Source organism: Rhopalosiphum padi, chromosome 2 (genome assembly GCF_020882245.1).
Source record: "Rhopalosiphum padi isolate XX-2018 chromosome 2, ASM2088224v1, whole genome shotgun sequence".
NCBI classification, from domain to species: domain Eukaryota; kingdom Metazoa; phylum Arthropoda; class Insecta; order Hemiptera; family Aphididae; genus Rhopalosiphum; species Rhopalosiphum padi.
The window spans coordinates 37,451,277-37,474,685 of NC_083598.1; the positions used below are offsets into that span (position 1 = coordinate 37,451,277).

At 27.6% G+C, this 23,409-nt stretch overlaps 1 protein-coding gene across 2 annotated transcripts in view; it reads right to left on the minus strand.

Annotated features, from left to right (window-relative positions):
• The window catches only part of LOC132922415 (RYamide receptor), a 94,205-nt gene that overhangs the window by 16,105 nt on the left and 54,691 nt on the right, over window positions 1–23,409 (minus strand). For both annotated transcript variants that reach the window (XM_060985923.1, XM_060985922.1), the window contains 2 exons: window positions 12,254–12,676; window positions 1,810–1,995 (listed from right to left, as the gene is read on the minus strand). In XM_060985923.1, coding sequence (XP_060841906.1) covers window positions 1,810–1,995; window positions 12,254–12,676 — 609 coding nt within the window. The remainder of the gene's footprint in view (window positions 1–1,809; window positions 1,996–12,253; window positions 12,677–23,409) is intronic.

Here is a 23,409-nt window from a genome sequence, read left to right on the forward strand (position 1 = left end):
CGTGTATGGCACGATGGTCTCTTATACAAATTAAAGAAAATCCTTCCACCTACGTTTTACCTGTTTTTTAAATCATACCTTCACGAGCGCCAGTTCGCTGTACGATACCGCTCCTCTTTATCTGACCAGTCCGAAATTCAAGCTGGAGTTCCCCAAGGTGCAATTGCAGCCCCTTTGCTATTCAACATATTTATTGCGGACCAGCCTACTTCCACTAATACCCTTGTCGCAGAATACGCCGATGACAAAGCAATTATCTCGACTCATGAAAATCCTATCATAGCTTCAAACATGCTTCAATACCACCTCACTCAAATTGAATCCTGGTGTAAAAACTGGAAAGTAATAATTAACGAATCCAAATCTTGCCATATAACTTTCACACTAAAACAAGGCCTGTGTCCTCAAATCACATTCAACAACATCCAAATTCCTACTTCACCCACCACAAAATACCTAGGTATCAACTTTGACAAAAAATTAACGTGGAATCACCATATTCATACCTCCAAAATTAAGTTAAACTCTCGACTTCGTTCCCTTAACTACTTTCTAAACTCTAAATCCAAACTCTCAATCAGTACCAAACTAACACTATACAAAAGCCTGATAAAACCTATTTGGACTTACGGTGTCCAAATCTGGGGTTCAGCAAAAAAATCTAATATTAAAAAAATTCAAGTTGTCCAAAATAAAACTCTACGCTTAATTACAAATGCGCCTTTCTATGTCTCGAACCACTCCTTACACACTGACTTAAAACTGCTAACTGTACAAGAAATCGCCTCTAAATTCTACAAACGCTACCACAAATCACTTCACGTTCATCCGAACATTCTTGCAAAAAATCTTTCCAACCCAATGCCTGGAAACCCCCCAAAAAGACTCAAGAGGAAATGGTGTCGCGACCTACTCCTCGAATAAAAAAATAAAAAAAAAAAAAAAAAAAAAAGCCGGAGTGTCGTCGGTGGGCGGCTTCTCCACTCAAGTCCCTCTGTTCACTTTATTTCTATTTCTGTTCTCCATTATGCTTATTATACTAAACATTGTATAGATTGTATAATTCAAATAAAAGTAAAAAAAAAAAAAAAAAAAAAGTGTGGGTTGCGCATGCAACAAACAGTAAATTTGTGGACCACCATTGGAAAATGGTTGGGAACACTGGTTTAAAGTACCTATATGAAGTTTTTGTTTGATGTAAAAACTAATACGAAACACTATTGTTATTGTTCGGCACTAGTACAAAACTTACATAGAGCAACTTACATTCTGTCTTTGTCATATATATATACACTGGTTAACAGATAGGTGGAAAGTGTGAAAAGTTATTTGTCAACAAATAGTATAGAGTTTACAATCGCAATAAAATCACTTTTGGAAAAAGTGCACTTTAATATTTCGTTTTTTCCTCAACATTTTTCAACCAAGTTGTTATTACGCTTGTTTAACTTATCAAAATGTGTTTTCAAATGTTATTCCATGTGTACACTATATACAAATATAAATATAAATTTATGAGATTTTATTTTCAAAGAGTGATCTGTATAATAAAATGTGATTCGTCTTAAAGTGAAACCTGTCTATAACGGACAGTTATGAGACCATAAAAAGTGTTTACTAAAACAAACAGGTTTCACTGTAGTATAAAAATAAATTTAGTAAACATTTTCTTCCTTAAAAAAAGCAATTGTTTTGTTTTTTAATTGAATATATTTAAGTACTGTTCAAGTATTGCACAATTAATTTGATAAAAAATATCCAAAATCCAAAACAACCGAACAAATTATTTTAAATATTATAATATTGTACCTCATGCCAACTTGATGGCTGTTCCAATGTCGTAACTAGAAGTATAGGAAACGCTGTGATCACGGCCACAGTCCAAACTAATGCTATTATGTATTTGGCCTGATGTCTGCTGGCTCTTGGTTTCAGTGGCCACATAATTGCAATATACCTATCGACGCTAATGGCTACCAATGTGTATGCACTCACCTGTACAAAACATAGCAGTGAAATATCATATTATAAATAGTTATTATAATGTTGAAATAATCAATAGTTATATTATTTATGATAAAATGAGTTGTTTAATACAGGGTGTCCCGTGAGGATTTTTTCTTACTAAAATTCTCATGGACAAGAACTACAAATATTTCATGTTTTAATTTATTTTGATGTTTTGGTAAAAAAGTTAAAAATATATTTTTTTATTTAATCATTTTAAAAAACATTGAAGATAGCCATTTTGTAGAATTCATTTTTATAAAAATATTGACGTTTCAACAATTTAATTTCATTAATCTTATGATTTTTAATATTTTTTCTAGTTTTGAAAAAAACTGCGAATTATTTAATACGATAGTAATATCATTGTATCAAATACGTCGCCCGCGTGCTCGTACGGCCGGCAAACGCTTCTAGTGATTTTCAAAAACTAGAATAAAAACTATTTTGGAACTATTTATAAGCATGAGATATTATTTTTAATTTTATCAATTAAAAATTATTTGCTGGTTAGAAATTCTTGACAATTGAATTCAAAGCTCCTCATAAGTTTTTGTTCCGCAATTAAAAATTATTAGTCTATAGTCAAGATATTTTTTTATAAGTGTTTAAGTTTAAAGATTGAATTTTGATAAAATACAAAAAAATCGTGAAAATTAGTAAATTATTTTGTAGTTAGAAATTTATAAAAATCTTTGTTTTTATACCTAAGTTTTAAAAATTTAAGATTTAAATATATGAAAAAAAAATTTGTCGGAGAGTTAAATTAATTTTTTATGAGCATTTTAAGTTCAAATGATTACGTCATTCGATATTCACCTGTAAAATAATTATTTCTACTTAAGCATTTATTTTTATATTTTAATTGATAATATTTTATTCAAATTTTTTGTGTTAATTAGCGGTATGAGACATTTTTTATTATTATTTTTTTTTTTTTATAAATGTTGATTAAAAATTATTTGTTGGGTAGGGATACTTTAAAATATTGTAATACAAGATCGCACAAAAGATATTTTTATATCTGTACAAGAACATTAAAAATACATATACACAATTCCTTTTTTATATGCATTTGAAGTAAGAATTTTGATGAAATTCGTAAAAATCGTTAAATATTGCAAACTATTTTGTAGTTAAAAGTTCATAAAAACTTTTATTTTTATATTTAAGTCTTGAAAATGTAATACAAGATTCTTCAAAAGTAGTTCATATTGAAACCATAAAATCAAAAAATATATAAAGACAATTATTTTTATAGATATATTAAATTCTGATTCCGATTTGGACATTTAAATGATAAATAATATGTTAAATATTTTACTATAATTTAAAAACATTATTCATGGGAACTTAAACTTTTATGTGTTTTATATTATTTGTAGTATTATATACTACTCGCAATAATATATTTTATTTATTTTATAATATTATTAATTTATAGCTTGGTACTATGAACCTATTTTTAAAGTTTTGCAGTAATTACAGAAAGCTGTTATTAGATGTATTTTTGAGTTACGTAAGTGACATGATATGGTATAAATATATATTATTATACTAATTAAATACTAATAATATAATAAATGTAATATTTTCGGAAAAAAATTATCAATCTACTATAATACTAAAGTTATAATAAATAACTTTATATTAAAAAAAAAAACATTATCACTTGGTGATATAGGCTGATAGATCGTTTCTGCTCAAAATAGTTTTTCGTATACAATAATATATCAGTGAATTCAAATTTGACCTACTTATTATAGTGACCGACTCAATACTCATTGTACAGTAGAGTGGTACCCACTTATTTACCTTTTATTTATATATATATAGGTATATATATCTTTTATTAAAATAGAACAAAATTATGATTTATAATTTATTAACATATGTAATATTTAATTATTAAAATTTGTCACTTGATTTGAGATAAGCAATATTTGATTGTATGATGACTGATGAGTTTATTTTTGTATAAATATCCTTAATTTATTTTTACAATGTATGATAGCTTCTAAGTATGTTAAATAATTTTTAATTTTATAAATGGATTGTTATTTCCTGTCTGTTTGAAATTTTAATTTTGAATAAGTACCTGACAATTTAATTAAAGCTTTATTGTTAATTATCATTATAGTTTTACTGAATTATTCCGTAACATATCGTTTTTTGAATATCATGGTTTCTAAAACTAAAAATGATTATAAAACTGATGGTTTACGCTAAAGTGAGTGATGTGAATTAAGTGACTATCAACCATATGACATATGTGACACATGTTATGGATACTTTGTTTGCTTTCTGATTTTGTGAACGTAGGTACATATTATTTTTATTTTTGAATATTTATACTAAATCTCATGAGGTTTTTTGACACGTTCAGTTATTAATTTACCCAGAGTTTTAAATGTCAAAGTATTATAACTGCAAACGTACTAAGGATATAATGTTTAAACATTCATTAAGGGTTAATGTGTTTTAAACTGTAAATGTTTATTTAAATTATAAACTGTAATCTACAAAATAGAATTCATAGTTTTAATTATTTGTGGTTTGATAGTCTTAATTCCTAGTGTATGTGTTTGTTTTCAAGGCGTATATAACAAAAAGTATCTTATATGTTTTTACTCATTGTTTATTTTAATAAATTAAGGTTCTACTTAAACTTAACTATCATTTTACAATTTTGTGTTGTACGTCATTTTTATTCACACAATGCGAGTAGGGAGTATAGGAGAGTATCAGTTAGGGCAACTATTTTGAATATCAAAAGTTGTATATAAAAATTTGTCTTTTAGTTATTTTTAGTTTCAGCTAGGCTTTAAATGAAAAAACTGTAGATGATCACACACTATTGAATGGCTTGGAAGATTGATTAAAGTTAGTTTAAAAAATAAAAATGATATTTTATTTTAAATCATAAATATTTAACGATGTTATCAAATTGAGTGACTTACTAAAATTTTGTCCGACAAAATTGAATAACTTTCTTATTTGATAATATACAGTTTTTTAAAACATATCTTTTAAAAGTACCTGTTCAATAGAATACAGATACTTATTTTGAAAAATATTTGCAATGCATATTTAAATATTACGTAAAAAGTATTTAAGTATATATACAAATACTTTCAAATTTTTTTTCTTGTAGATTAATTGAACCAACTTTTTTTTAGCGTTTTTATGACTTACATTAATTTTATAAACTATGAAGCATTTTAATCCATATTATTTAATTTATGTAATATTTTTTATTTATTTAATTTGATTAAATTTGAAATAGAGTATATTATATATTAACTAAAATGAATTAGTATTTGATTTTGAATACTGCAGATTACAAGACTGATAATATATTGTACTATCATCGTTGTATAATATTAATATTCGGTGTCGGATAATTAACGTGTTGTATCGTTTTACACCAGTGGCTTTATCAGGAACTGTGTTTGAAACAAAGAACGAGGGTTGCTCAACATAAAATCAAATCGATAACGAGGAAACAGATAGTAGTTTATCTAAATTTGATATTTCGTATACAATATATTTGCTCAGTTAATAGAGTCGTCAAGCCTAAATAGGTATATATTCGTTCGTATGTATACTTATTTCATATTAATTATGTGGTGTTCGTTGAGACTATAGTACTGTTTTGATATTCAATATAGTAGCTTGTCCACGCTGTTAATTAATATCATATTATATATTTTAATGACACATAAAACGTTGACTCAAATTTGGTCAAAGCGGAACATTACACTGATTTATAGGTTATTGTATAAAAGACATTTTTTTTTCATTCGCTACGACGGGAAAGGCGATTTGTATTACAACGCGCACGCTGGAAAATAGCCAATTTGATGGCGGAGAAAAATATAAACAAAACAGAGTAAAAATAAGGGAATTCGACGATAACATATAATCAGTAGAATACACAAGCCCATGACGGATTTGTTACACGTCGGCACAAAATCCGTCGTTTTCGCCAGCGCATACACATAATATGGGTACGGGACTAGCTGACACACGTTCACTGACATCGCTTCTACTCTAAATCACCAGAACAAATATTGTGGCCGCATATTGATATTATTATTATTATTATTACAGCTACAACGTGAATATCCTTTTACGTTGCGAATATCTTTTACCGCCGCCACGGTTTCCGGCTATTGTTATTTCGGTCGAGTATTCCGCTCAAGTGGAACTTCATCCATCGGCTTATTATTACGACCTTTATGCATTTTAGTTTGTGTACGCTCGAAAAGCATAAACCGAAAACGTCCGTCGCCGGCACGACGCACTGTTTGGTTTGTGTTGTCGTTCAATAACTATGATTATCAGCTATGCACAGTCGCGATTACGCGTTTGTGTTTTGTTTTGGACGTGGATTTTGATTTTCCACACCGTTCGACTTGACGAGGTTGATATTCGTCGGATAATAGCCGTGACAGAGGTCGTACTAAAAGAGCATCACCACACGCGCATGTGTTTCGCATTGCGAACGTGCAACACACCAAATTTGTGTTCAGCTGTTTTAGTTTCAAGTCTTATAATACAGTTAAATATTGACCTAGTATCAAACTACTTAAAGGTAAGAACATTATCTGTGATTTCACGTGGTTGTTTTACGATATTTTAATTTTTAAGCAAATTAGAGTGTCTGTGAAATTCTCATAATTCACGTAAAAATTAAACTATTGTAAATAAACCAAGTGAGAGCGCGACTAATGTGCATAGGTTTAAGTTTGATAATAGACCGATTCTCTTTATTTTCTCTTTATTCTCACTTTATTTGTACAGAACTGTATCTGGCTTATACAAATTTGCTATGTCGTATCTACGTCCGTATAACGGAGACAACACGCGTGGGTGTGGCTTTCCTTTAAAAGTATATTATTATATCCGTTTTCGTTCCGTTGTCATTGTTCCCCGGGCTAGGTGAAAAAAGTACATAATTATTGCGCAGCTTTTTGTCACCTTGAGTCGACGACGCGTTTTTTTTTCTGATGTCCCCTGGGCGTCATGCTCTATTGTTCGTCACCATAATACATTGCACCGACACCGTTGGTCGAACGAATAAAAGACGACGACTAACGCTCGCGCTCGAGTTACGTATATATAATGGTATTATACGCCAAATGAAAGAAAACATACTATTTATCACTATTCATCTGGGAACCATCTTTAAAAGTTCTTTTAAAATATATTTTAAATAACGGTATGTTGGTATACCGTTACGCAATATTTATATTTTAGGACAAGTAAATATAACTATAGCAATTTAAAATGTACTTAGGCAAATGATAAAATTATATTTTGTAATTAATATTTAATATAATTTTGTAATTATATTTTATGGTTTTTATTTGAAATGTTATTTAAATCGCTATTCAAACGTCAAATACATGTTGTACACTTGCTTTGATTTTTTCGAAGAACGCTTTATGTTATACGTTCAAATATATGAAAATATGAAATTATATAAATAGAAAATAAACAAAAATATTTATATTAAATTTTCTGAAGTTAAAAGTAGATACATTATTTAAATTCTAAATTTTTTTTATTGACATAAAATTTCGTTTACATTTTTGTAAAATGTTGTTGAAATTTAATTTTTTGATTACACCAAATAAAGATAAATAGATAATAAATAGCATTTACCATTCAAAATAATATGGGCGCAAACCTAAAAACGTAAAAATATTAATAAAAAATAAAACGCAGTAAAGAAAATATAGAGTTCTATAGTTTATATAATCAAAAAAAAAAAACTTAAATAAGAATTTATTTGGAGAATATATATGTAATATACAAATCGCAAAAACAACTTATATTATAACAAATAATGTGTAGTATTTAAATTTAAGGATTTTCTAGGTATGAAGTAATATTGTGAGTTATAGTCTATGTACAGGATTTTTTAAACGTACGACCCGCAGGTTTTACCGATAAGTTGTTACTGGTTGGTTAAGGTTAACTACTGAAAATAATCCGAGAATTTATATTATCTTGTTTAAAAAAAAAAAAAATTAGCTATGGTATAAATATTATAGCTCTATATTCAATATATCTAACAGAATTATAGAAAACTTTTTTCAAATTCAAGGAAAATACACTGCACAAGATTTAAGCGAGGTAAGAATATGAAGTACAAATTTCTTTCGTAAAAACATATTACTTACATCACATTTACAATTTTGTGTTCTATATAACATAGAAACTCATAAATAATGTAAAATAAGTGTATATTTTCAGGTACTACCTATAACGATGGCGTGGTGTAATGGATATAGGTACAATATAAACCTAGTGCTTATCGCTAGCCGTTGTTTAGTATATAAGTTATAGTAAAAAGTTGACAATCGATAGTTACACTAGTTCCCATATTTTATAAATCTTCATGACTTGTCCTGAGAACAAAATAAATATGTAATAGTCCACCCTGCTATAAAATATTATGATTTATTGATTTTATTTTAATTTGTAAACAACGATTGACCTAATAAGTACTAATCACATTGAATGAATAATAATTGAATGCAATAAATTCTTACAAAAATAGATCAATAACTGTTTATTAAAATGTACCTATGTAGATAATTATTTTCGTATGTATTAAAAAACATAAGCTCGATTTGGAGGGAGAGATTGGGGATGTTTACTATCCCCCAAATCGTTTAAAGTATCAGACAATTTTAATTGGTGTTGTAGACAATAAATTATATTTATTTCTAAGAATTTTTCGTTTTTATTACAAATAAATACTTAGTTATATTAAGAAATTATGTATTATTAATAACCGACGAAAGACTTTATAGTACGATAACTTACTGATAAGTTGATAACGATTATTTTATTATAAATAATAGTAATATTTTGTCAATGGTGGTTGGGGAGTAAAGTACGAATGGGTCATTTTGATTGACATAAATTTTACAGCCTGAAACGTTTAACCTGAATTGTGCTTATGTTAAGAAATAATAAAAGTTTGTTGAATTTTTCAAGATTGACTATAATCGAATTATTTTTCCGTAACATGTCGAGTAAAGTGTGCGAGCGTATAAAATAAATTACTGAATCTAAAGAAATACGAAACGGAAGTGTTGAAGGAGAATCAGAACACTAAACAATATCAGTTAAAAGTATTTTCAAAAGTACCTATAAATCAAGTAGTAACTTTCTTTATTTCAGAGTTGTATGGAACGTGTAATGAAAGTAAGTTGTGGTACATAAGGAGATTGTGGGTATCTACAAATATTACGTACATTTCAAATAAAGTAAAGTACATCAGCATTGAGTAAAGTATAGTCAGTTTTAGTTTACTTTTTATAGGACCGAATAATTGAACGACGTCAAACGAGACGATGCGAACTTAAGTGGATTGGGCACTGATATTTGTTGTCTTTTATATGTGTAACATAGTACAAACTACCCACTTTTGCGTTCATCGTAAAAGTTTGATTGTTGATCGACGTAGTAAAGTGACAAAACAGATTTTAATTCAATGAGAAGTATACATGGACCTAAAAAAGGTGGCCAGACTAGGCCACTTTTTGAATTTTACTTCCTGATTTCTAAAAATTTAAATTGAAGGTTTGAACATTTTTGAAAATATAATTTATTATTCATAATTAGAAAATAACTAAAACAAAATTTTAAAATATAAAAATCAGTCTGATTAATTATCATGTATATATTCTCGCTGTTTTTATTATAGTATTTTCGTTTCACTATCGTAACTACGTGGTACTGATAGACACAATATGGGTGTTGTTTTTATGTTGCACATGTAAAGGACAGAGACAACTAAAATAATATCGATACATGTTGTTTGAATCGGAGAGCTTTGTAACGTCGTTACTGCTAATGAAATAAAACAATATTTAATTCATGTATTATACTCTATAATAATTATTATAACTGTATATAGTCAGAAACAAATATCTATTAATAGAGCGAGTAAGCCATTAATTTTAGTATGTGTTTGTATTTATGTTGTTTTCTTTACTGATGAATTATTAATTAATTATTGTTGGCTTAAACAAACCACACAAATATTATGTTTTTCAATTAATTAATATGTATAATATATATATATTGTGTTTGATATTTTAATTTATTATTAGTTACACACATAGGTACTTACGTATACCTTGTCAAAACAGATATTCATAAATTATATTCAATTGTATTTCAATATTGCAAAGGTAACAGAATCGTTTAAACTATAAAACTCTTGGATATAATAATTAATAATCTACAGTGTATATACAAAATAATATTTATTAATAGCATAATTTTCCTTTCATATCTCATGTCATTATCACGAGTGTGGGTTATTAATAAATAAATGTACTATTTAAACATATTGATATTAAAGCACAAACACGTGATTTTTTTCACTTTTTATTGATATATCGCATTGTGTCTTGTTGTAGTAATTATATACATATTTATATATATATATATATATATATATATACATATAGAAATGTAAAACTACGAGTAATTCATTATACAATTAACAAAAAAAAAAAAAAAAAGGAAGAAAAACGTGTTTGGATTATATTCAAGTTTAATGCTAAGCTTATTAATATATTTTGTTAGTTCTGTTAGCTGTTTGTTGGGTCGAAAATAATTCAAAAGTAAATAAATATAATTATTCGGAGCTTGTTACGTGTTGTAGGTACCTACAATATTCTTCCCTTTTACCAGGAACGATTCAGATCTTTCCCTTATAAACAACAAACTCGTCAAATCGCCATCGATCGAAATCATTAGTGTGGTTTGTCACGAAATCGTTTGTCTAGATGAGACGTTATTTTGTTCGAGATATTCCTGCTACAAGTTTTCCACAAATCCATTTAAGTCGACGCGAAAGCCGCCTTCAATACGCGGTGTTAATAACAATACAATAAATAAAGGTATGACGATACCAATAATGGTAAAAAATGGGACTACAGGTTCGTTTTTGAGAGACGCAGGAATGGGGGAAAAACTTTAATCAACTTAGTATAACGAAATAAAATCGATTACAGTACAACGCCATATATGTACACATGTGTTTTTGCACGTCACAATGATTATGTGCATACTATAGTCGTGAAACTTTTAGCTTGGCCACCTGTTTGGTCGGAAATTTCCATATCTTTTAGTTGATATAATATGCATAACTACATAAACTAATACTAAATCGTTGATATTTTTGTAATATCGTACATTTTTAATAATGTTTCTATGTACTGTTCTGAAACAGTAGATTTTGTTATCTAATCATATTTTATTAAATTGATTTATTGAAACAAAATTAAAACCAAAACTTATGTTGAATCTAGTTATTTTAATACATTTATATACTTGAATTATGCAACTATAGAATTTAAAAAATTTTAAGGGTAAAAGTATTAAATATTGATAATTACCAATCTATAACTTTACCAGGGTACACTCAGTATTTTTATTAGTATTATTATTTATTTACTTTTAAATATTTACATGCTCGTTATAATAAAAATAATGAATAAATAAATTATATAAATATATGACAAAATTTAAATGCTTTTTCTATAAAAACATCGTATTATTTAAACTGCGTTGCAGTTTATATGCACTTAAAACTAACTTGAGTATAATAGTGGTCATTTTAAATAGTCATAAAAACAAACATAAAACATCAACGACTATAGTGTGATCGTGTAATAAAAAATCCAATGATGATTAGCTACTTATTATAAAGTGTAGAAATTGTGCAATTTGCTGTATTTTTGAGATCATGAATTATTTTCATTCATCAAAATTAATAATTGTATTTTTTTTTTAATTTTATTAATAAGCAAATCTATACAATGTGTATTCAAAATTAATCAAAACATTTTTCAAACTATTTTGGGTATTGTTTTTTGTAAATCATTGTAAAAGAGTGACCAATTATACACCAGTCAATCATATAGGTATATTACTTAAAAAAACAGCATCACATTTTGAATTGGGGCTCTCTATTCACATTCCAATTAATTACTAAACGCAATAATATAACGTTGACAAGGTTTTGGCAAGAGAATAGAGCATATCGCCAAACAAACCACAACCCTCTGCACCTACCGCTACCATACCATAACCACCGCCATTACCACCACCACCACCGGGGCACCGAAACCGGCACCACCACCACCACCACCACCACCACCACCACCAAATGCCCACATCCCACGCCCATCAACCACGGTTTCCTACTCACCAGCACGGCGACAGCCTGAGCGAAGCTGACGGTGTGGCACAGGTCGCTGCCGAACGGCCAGTACTGTAACAGCAGCGTGGCGACGAACGAGAACGGGACGCAGAAGAGCGTCATGAGCAGGTCGCCGACGGCCATGTTCATGATGAACAAGTTGGTGACCGAGTGCATCTGCGCAGAGAACACGACCACGTAGCACACCAGACCGTTGCCGACCAGCGATACGACGAACACGGCGGTGTACGTGAGGTAGACGAGCGTCTGGAACGCGGCCGAGCCGTCGGCGTGACAGTACAGCCCGTCCGCGGAACCGGTGGCGTTCCATTGCGCGGCGGCCGCGGTGGCGGTGGCGTTCCACGGTGTGGTTGCCGACTCGTCGTCGTTGTCGGACATGGCTCCGCCGCCGTGGAACTCGTCGCCGGACACCTGCAACAACACGGAGACGCGCGTCCAGTTTATTATACATCAGCCGTTATAATTATACATTATTATATATTTTACTGATATTATTATGATGAGCACGTCTTATTTTGCCGTACCAACGCGTTTCGACCTGTATATATTATATACGTACTTAGCGGGGAAGAAATAGATGAATCATTGAAGGCGATTGTTAACTCTATCGATTTTTAACGACCTACAAACTCTGCCGGACTTACTTTGAGGGTACCTGTTGGATATATTATGATGTAAGCTCACTCGAGTCTGTAATAACTTTGTTTGTACACCATAATCGTCGTACCGTTACGATTATATATACATAAATGTAAAATGGTATAAATATACAAATTTAAAAAAAGTAAATCATATAAACTATGCTGCTTCAGTGGACTGTGACTTTAAACTTATAATTTTGAATTTATAGTACAATTATAGTTAATTCGTATTGAAAACATAATATTGACTCGGGAGAGTTTATCATTGTTTTAAAAATCGGTAGAGTTTACCTCCGCCCATAACGGGAGAGACATTTCGATTTATACAAAAACACAATGTGCACATTATGACGTTAAAGCAAGTAAAATTAAAAAAAATATATTCCGATCTAAGTCGGGTAAATGTATAAAAATCAAAAACCTAACCAATTTCTATAATGATTGGAAACAATAGTTAATTATTGTTTGTTATTCAAGTGTACATCAAAAGGCAATGTTCTCGAATACTTGCAGGTTATACTTCTACAGACACAAATATTGTCATATGAAATAACTGTTTTTCCCATTTAAAACGTTCGTACGAATACAAGGAGAAGAAGCAAAAACGTCGATACCGAACTGTGCGTGTGCGATAAGAAATGAAATATTTTATATTGCAGATTATATATACTAATATATGTAGTTACAGCGAATATAATATGAGGCCGTATTTTTTGTCTCCCCGGGAAACCGATTCTGTCATATACTGATAATAATCGGGTACGTCATATTATTTTATTTCGGGTTTGTGAAAAAGTTTCAAAAAAAAATTTCATATTATTATCCAAAACAAACTTCTCTTGTAAATGGATTAAAAATAATAATAGTTTTATCTACTTTTAAAATTAAATTAATTTAATATTTCTAATAACTTTAAAATATTGGCTCAGAATCTTGGAGATAATATTATGTACTAAATTATAAAATTCCTTTTTTTTTTCTTATATAACATCGATATAAAACAATTATTTAAAAAAATTCACTAAATGAGTGGGTATCAAGTAGATATTATCAAATAATGATTCAATGATAAAATGCATGCCAAATTTATAAATGTTTGGTCAGTAACTCTTATTAAATTAAACATCTAAAGCTTATTATGTCATGAGTATATGGATTGTAGATTAGTAAATAATTGTAATGCGAATAATGTAAGCAATGAAGATATTCAGAATATTTACTTCAATATTCTATGTTTGAAAAAATATAAAATTATTTGAATTATTGCTCACGTAAGAAGTAGCATTCATTATTACAAATACTAACTCACGTAAGTAGTAGCATTCATCATAATAAATATTAAATACTAACTCACGTGGGTAGTAGCATTCATCACATTAGTACAAAATAATAATTTTAATTTTAATCGATGGTATCTTTGACATTTAGTTTTAAAATATGGGTACTTTCAGTTCTATAATGGTATTTATAATTTCGACTAACGTTTTTGTTTAAAAATTGATTTATTTGGTTAAGTGGATATTAGGTGCAATAACGCGCTAGTTTGTGTCCAAATAATTTTCTATAATTTATATTTTCATTTGATAAATATTTACTAATGGTGTAACTAAGGAGGAGAGAGTAAGGAGGTTACACGTTTTTCAGATGTTTTAGGAACATTTAAAAATGCCTTTAGTGTTCGTTATGAAGGAATTTTATTAGGGGGTAAAACACAAATCATTATCGATAGATGAGATTTCATGGAGAAAATAATCACATCAGAAGTGAAATCATATTTGCATAATATATTAATTGACAACCCCCGCTATCATGATGATACGTACGAGAGGGAAAAATGAAAATATTTCGAATGGTACTGTACGCTTAACAAATACCTATATATTTCCCTGCTGTGTAAACACGAACAACTATTATATTGTTTCGATTTTGGTGAATAAAATATTTGTATACCTTAATTTGTACTCAGATATGTCACTGTTCGGATAAAATTTCGGACTAGATGACCGAAATAAATTCGCGAGTGCTAGACTTCAAAAGCATCTGTGGGCAAAATGGTGTGACTGTTAGTGTACGTCAGACCGCTGTCGACCAAATGGGCAATATCTATTTGACTAAACGGATCGTCTGAATTGTTATAGCTGTAGCGAGTTAAACAAACGAGTCGTAAGGTACAACTGCATATAATACTCCGACTCACTTCGGGACTATAGAGGACTGAAATTACTTGGTGTGAGTAGGACTGAAACGGTCGTGATACGATGTCTATAATAGATTTCATAGGCAGCGTTGCGACCGTTATTTGAACGTCGGATCGACGCAGCGGTGGCGCCAGTATACGGTTATTAAAAAAACACATTTATCATATTGTGACAAAAAAATACTTGTCCTCTTCTTCCAATTCATTGCACACGCGTTAGCTAGCTCGGAAATTATTTACGTGTACTAACTGTGATCATCCATTCTGCAGTTCACCGTCACCACCTGCAGCAGATCCATAACACCACCCGCCAGCACCGAACAGGATGCGTACGCGGGCCGCCACTCTGACGCTGTCAGTTTCCATAGAATATTAATATTATAGTCATTTTTTGGCCGTCTCTAGCCATTTTTCGGCCTGGCCTAGCTAAAATATTTATGATAACGTGTAGTACTACATATACCTATTATTTCATATTATTAATTGTAATGATTTTTTTTTTTCATTTAATCAATTTGGTTTCTGTAATTATAATAATAATAGGTAATATTATAATATGTATACGCGTTTTTTATACAAGTAAAAATTACATTTTACGAGTAGGCGTTGCACCTAATATGTATAGTTACCACGATAATATTCAATGGGGATAATAATAAATCAATTTAGAACAAAAACGTCCCTGGTGACTTGACGAAAACGCCGTACATCCGAGTTGGATTACATACGTTTGGATTACGTATAAGAATATGTCGAAAACGTTCGGACAAGCGTAGATTAATATATCTGGCTATTTCCGAATCCGTATATCACCATTCGGTTTAAATCTACCGACTATATGCAATCAATAATATTACAGGTAATTTTTTACCATTCGATTACTACAGTTGTCACTGCAAAAGTATTGATTGTAAAATATATATTTTTAAGTAAAAACAGACTTAAGTTTGTCGTTATAGTGGAAAATAACAAAGATATAAAATATAATATTATATAGGTTTTCAATAATATTGTAAAAATACTTTTGTTTTTATTATAATACTGCACTTCGCTATTTACGCACTTTTATTATATACATATATATATATTGATGATAATTAGACACATTATATCATGATATTTTGAATGTTTGAATAAGTTTCAAAAATATGTTTTGTATTATTAAAAATAAATTTCTTTTGAAAATGGATTAAAAATAACGATAACAGTTTTATCTGCTTTTAAATTTAACATTTTTAATAACTTTGAAAAAATCGATATAATTTCTTAGAGGTAGATAAACAGATATTACATAAATATTAAAATCACTTTTTTCTTATATTATAAAACTGTTATAAATTTATAATTTATTGTAAAAATGTCGCTAGATATGACATTTTATATGCTGCAAATCAAGTAGAGTTTAACCAAGAATTTCATTAATGAATACAATATTAATATGCGAATAATTTAATGATAAAATTCTAAGGCCAAAACTATATATATATTTATCCAGTAATATCTGTTAAATTAAAAACGAAAAGATATACGATATGAGCATGTGGATTGTACATTAGTTAATAATTGTTAAGAATATAATTTTATGCGTAGATATTCTATGTTTGAAAATATTGTGAACTAATTTGAATTGCTTTCATAAGTATATAAAATTATGTTATTCAATCTAAAAAAACCGAATTTATCATTTAATCTAATAGATTTGTTTATCAACTGATAGACTTCTGAGAGAAACAATGAAAGTATTAATTTTATAATAGTGTGTGTTTTTTGTGTATGTCATTACCTTTTGGGGAATTAAAAAACTTGGATTTTCAAATTTGTGTGTGATGATTTCTTGTAGAAAATAAATTTTAATTGGTACTCCAGGGAGTCAAAAATAAAAAAATTCTTAGTACTTTTCTTAATAATTGGAAAAAAAAAATTAAGGAAAAGCTGGAATTTTTATGATAAACCAGTTTTTGACAAAATTGATTTTTTTGTTGTTGTGATAATTCAAAAATGAATAATCTTAAAAACTAAATTATTATCATTTTCTATAAACACTAAAACTTTTAAAATATTTTAACTCTTTTTGAGCTATTTATAGACACAAACAATTTTGAATTCTTTAGTTTTTTTTAAATGCCAATAAAAATATTTTTGCTCGGTTGAAAAGCTTGAAAATGTAATACAAGATCCTGCATACGTTTTTATTACAGATGTGTATAAATATTTAAAATAAAGGAACATATTTTTTTTTATGTTTATTTGAAATTTAAATGTGGACAAAATAATATAATATTTAAACGACGATGTTCAATATTTTGTTATAATTTAAAAATTTAAAAACATTATTCGTAGGTGCTTACAACTTTTTTGTATATTATGAGTTATGACGTATTTTACTAAGTGCAATGACATTTTAAAAATTGTAGATTAATTTTATGATTTAACTTATTCATATCATGAACTTATGAACACTGTTTTACAGTATTACAGTGATACACTCGATATCTAATGTATAATAGGGTGGTACTACCGCTAGATCACCTTTATATTAGTATTTATTTATTTATTTATATATAGATTAAATAAGAATATAAATATTATGTATATAAATAAATTATATGTACATACCAAACCTTATATCATGTTCATCCTTGTTCTTTTGTTTACCAATGTATTTATTGTCATTGTAATTTGTACTTATTAAATATATTTTTACGTACTGTTATTTATTAAATCACATTCAAATATAAGAAATATTTAATATTTTGTAAACATTTTTATTGTATTTTTAATACACTTTAATAACCGTATTATTTTTGATCGATTCTTGATACTTCATACTAGTTTTAACGTGTATTACATGTATACATGTATTCTTTTATCATGAAACACTCATTATTTCAAAAAGTATTCATGTTTTTGAAAACATTTTTTTACATAGTTTCAAGTCGTTAAAAAGACAACATTTTTATTAAAAAATTATATTTTTAAATATTTTTTATCCTTATATTTAAATTTTAAATTAAGTTTTTACTGTTTTGGATGACAGCATATTGTCTTATTGGTTTAATTTCATATTCCAAAGCAGAATATTTTTCTGAGTATTTTGACACATAAAAATGTAGGGCGAGTAGTTTATGAGTTAGAAATATTTAAAGTTTTGATCCGTGGAGTGGAGTGGTACAGGGTTACCCCGTAAAATGTTTGTTTACTACTCCGCTTGCTTAAACTTTAAATACGTATAACTCATAAACTACTCACCCTAAATCCGATTTTTATGTATCAAAATACTCAGAAAAATATTCTGCTTTGGAATATGAAATTAAAACTCTATGTTGTCATTCAAAAAAGTAAAAAACTTAAAAAAAATATAAGGATAGAAAATATTTAAAAATATAATTTTTTAATAAAAAGTTGTTTTTTAACAACTTGAAACTATGTAAAAAATGTTTTCAAAAACATGAATACTTTTTGAAATAATAAGTGTTCCATTATAAAAGAATCACTTTCTGTATTGTCATACGAAATAATTAAATATGATGTATATATTATATTAAGAATAATAAGAACTATTTGGGTTCTAAGGTAGAAATAGTATTTAATAGTTGGGCTTGGTCGTAAATTAGTAATGCAATTTCGCGAGTAGTAATCATTTTGAGAAAGTTTACATTTTCCTGGTAGGATGTGATAGTACGCGAATCTAAAATTTTAGCCGGTTTAATCATTTTAATGAATGTCCACAACGTACAATATTCAAGAAAGTCTGTTTACTAATGTGAGCTGTTATGTGTCAAGAAGTAGGTTGTTATACCTCCCCTTTTTGACTAATTGAGTGTTTGTATTTGTGGCAAACCGCATATTCTGAATAACAATTATAACTTTAATTAGATTAACTAAACACTGTACATAAAAATAATATATTTGGGTACAACTATAATTGTGATTATATCTATTAGTGAATAATTGTTTGGAGATTAAATTATTATAAAAATAATAATTTTTACTCAACTTAAAAGTATATAACTGTTTAAAACAAATATATTTCACAATTTAAATAACACAAGGTTTCACATTATACGCATAGTTTATTAGGAATACCTATAAATATTTAATAAGAAATGTCGTGATAAAAAAATCTTACATTTCATGTCATATTACTTTTTTGACAAACTATCAACATTAATATACATATTTTTTATATAGGTTTATTATTAATAAATTGTATTATATAAAGGTGTAAACATTTTTTAAAAAAAAAACTATACATTTATATGTATTAATACATAATAATAGTTAACTTAACAGGAAAATGTGATGGGAGTATTTGAAATTGTAGGTAAGTACTACGTGCTTGTGTAAAATAAGACTTTTCAATTCAACATTATGTCGTGTACTAAATAGGGTAGGTTGGTGGGTAACTGGAAAATATAATAAAAAAATATTAACTAAATAATATATTTAATAATTATAAATAGTATAAATATTTAAATTAATAATCAGGTAACTTATTTTTTTAATTTAATTTAAGTAGTGCTAAATAATGTTATTGATGCAACAATATAAAAAAATAGTGATGAATTATTCATATTTCTGAAAAACATGGTGTTGGACCTTATGTGTTAAAATGATGTAATCGAAGTGATATATTATGATAATATTAAGAAAAATAAGCGTACATAGAAAAAGTGAACTAAAACACTAAGTAGTAAATGTAATTTAATTTTGAACCTAAAAAAATTATAGTATCTTATTAAATAAAAATAAATTATTCGTATTTCTTTTATAGTATTTTTAAATATCATGAAATGTACTTGTTATTTAGAATATATAAATGTGGACATTGAAATATTAATCTATTATTGATATAAATGATTAAATTGAGTTTAAATTTTAAATTTATTTACTTATTTAACACATTGCTCGCTGTTTATATTTTGAATGTCGTGTTTTTTAATTTTAATTTTTGCACGCAATTTGTTTTAGGATTAACTGTACACAATATAGCTATCAGACATTTGACAAATACAAACGAGATATTTAATGTGACTATTATAATACAAAAAGGGTAGTTTCCGTCTATTATAAATAAAACAGTTTAGTGCTGCTAAATAAATGCATAAATTGTTTATGTTTATAATAAATTGTTTAACGTCACAAGATATTATCGTATATGTGTGCCTTTGAAATAAATAATAATGATAAAAGTATATATCCTTCAAGGAGAATATTTTTAAATTATTTTTCAACAAACAAATAAAATGTTTTACAAAAATTGAACTTTGTGTGCTATGTAAAAGATTTAATATACCGATATATTTTTTTTTGGATCGAATAATTCATTTATATTCGGTGGATATAATAGTTATGAAGGGTTGTGGATATTAAATGTGTAGAATTTCAAATGAACACCGATATTATAATACAATTGCAGTTATTCATTATTTAGTTTACCTTACTGAAGCATAATATTTGATGGGTAATAATAAATATTTATACAGTTAGGTATCCTTCTATTAGTTATATTTAATAACGTTCTTAATAGCGTATAGCTATGCTTCGTTAGCTGTTAAAGTTGTTGTATTTTTGATAACATAATAATATGATGCACGGTAAGCAAATATACGTTATGAGAAATGTAATAAAAAATTTAATTAGAACATCCTAGTAATTATATTACAACTATTGAATACATTTCCCAAGAATACTGTAATAATTTCCCTCAGTATTTCCATTGGTCTAATAAATAAGTTAAGTACACGCAATAATTAATTATTTAATTTAAATTTGAAATCAATCTTTAATATTTTTCTCAACAGTTTCTTAAATATAGAATTGTATATTTGGATACATTTTTCTAGTTCATATTTTATAAAATGAAGTAGTAAAAGTAGTATTATGTGTCTTGCGTATAATGAAAATGTAACATCATGTACTCGTATTATGTATATTATGCATCTTACATACGACATTTATAAAAAATATAATTAAGTTTTTTTTGAAAATATGTATGTAAGTAATGCTTTTTTGCTTGAAAGTGGACAATTTGAGTCAATGTTTGATTATATCATCAAACGAATAAAATGTTTTTCATTACACAATTATAGTTGTCTATCAACGCGTATATATAGTTATATATACCGTATGAATCTCTAGTTGCCTAAAATAATCTTCACCTTCGTGTTTTCTTTTAGTTATATATTTATTTAATTTCTGATTTTTTAAATTTCATACGCCTATACATTACGATCAATTTTTCAAATTTTACACCATTGGTGTTTGGTGATGATGCAGTCTTCTTTTTTCGATGAAAACGATTCTTTTTTATTGTTTATTGCTATATACAAATAAATATTTTGAAAAAATTGATTTAGTGGTTTCCAACCTCTTCTATCCCACGTCCCCTTTGTAGGTATTCAAAAATCTCGTGCCCTTCTCCTATAAATTGGAAAAAATGATCACGTCTTTTTTTTTTATTTATTTTTCATTTTTTCTTTACATTGTAAAATAAAAATAATTTAATAAATACAATTTTATTTCTTAATGACTGCTTGCGCCTCCCCAGCAATGTTTACATGCCCCCAAGGTATACACTGATCTAAATCAAAATTTGATGAATATTTTCGAGCAATTAGTATATATAATCAAAAGATAATGATAGACTTAAAAACAGTTTTAAAAAAATTATAAAACCTATGTAATACTTGGATTATATTTAATAAAATTGTATGATTTTTACCGATGCATACTACTTGCGTTGCAGATTTTATTTTATAAGTAAGTAGTGTCCGGGTAAAATAAGTAAAAACAGGTCATAGTCTATTTGCGTCACAGCACACCTTTTTTTGTAGCCTATAGATGCTTTCCGAAAATCGATACTAAAATAATTGTTTATTTGATCGTATATATTATGTGTGTTATAGTTATATAAAAAAAAATATAGAAAATGCACAGATAATTCGAAACAAAAAAAAAAATGTTATTTTGTAAAGTATTTAATGTTTGTATATTCAGTTATTTTTTTTTTTACTTATGTTAAGATAAATAAATATCATGAAATATTCAAAATATTAATAAAAAAAAAATACATCAGTGTTTATAAAAACATACTGATAATAATAATGTACATAATAAGTACGTACGTTTAGTTATGTTAATAATATTAAGTATAGTTTGAGTAGGTATTTATATATTTAACATTTTATACTGGTTGGAATTTAAAAGAAATGTTTTTTTTTTTTTATAAAATTTCTTTTTTTAATTTGTTTTTCTAAGTATTATATTTTTAACTATGTTATTTTATTTAATCTTTTTTATGGAATGCTATTGATTAAGATATGACTAGAAATACATTTGAGTAAATAGTTTCTCAAGCATTTATAGTTTTTTGCAAATTATTCGAACATTCATACCATACAAGAAGAAAAAATTTAGAACTTACGAAAATATAGTTATATATTATATTATATAGTCAGTAAATTCTTCATAATAAGTTGGAGTAATGGCTATCATAATTTTTCAAGTATAATACCTACATGACATTTTAGGTGATGGTTATTTTTATAAAATGTCATAGGTTTACAAATTATATAAATATTACATTAAATTTATTATTATACGAGTATATTATGTATATATTATGATTACATCGTACGATGTACACACATTACACATGAATATACTAACACTCATACATAGGAATCATATTAAATAATAGGATTAATCAAATAGACGTTTCATGACGACAATATTAGCTGGTCGGTAATCATTTTGAGAGCAGCTGCGCATTGGTCTTGCGTGTGCATTTATATTTTTGATGAATTAGGATGGGAGCGAGTTAATGTGGTCAATTTTTTGTCCGTCGAAAATATCTTTTTTATTGTGATTTCTGTCCATGTGAAATAAATTTGGATGGTTTAAACCAGTGTTTCTCAACTTAAGGCTGAGACTAACCTGACCTATCGGGTCGCAATTTGTTTTGACGGGTCACAACTCACAAGTATATTATTATAAATTTCAATATTAAATAAAATAATTATACTAGAAACTATTTAATATAATACAACTATAATTGTTTCATGGATAATCCGGTTGAAGAGAGTCTAACAGTGAGGTACCATGTCAAAAAGGATGGCAAACACTGGCTAAGCTATGTCCAGATGATTACCAGTGGAGTGTATAATTTTATCTCGGAAAATACCTACTTATATATAAATATATATACACACATACGAATCGAATGGCAAGAGACACCTGTTGGGGAATTCACGACGCTGCCCCTTTACTCGTCCTTGTGGATTTTTAAAAACCAATTATACGAG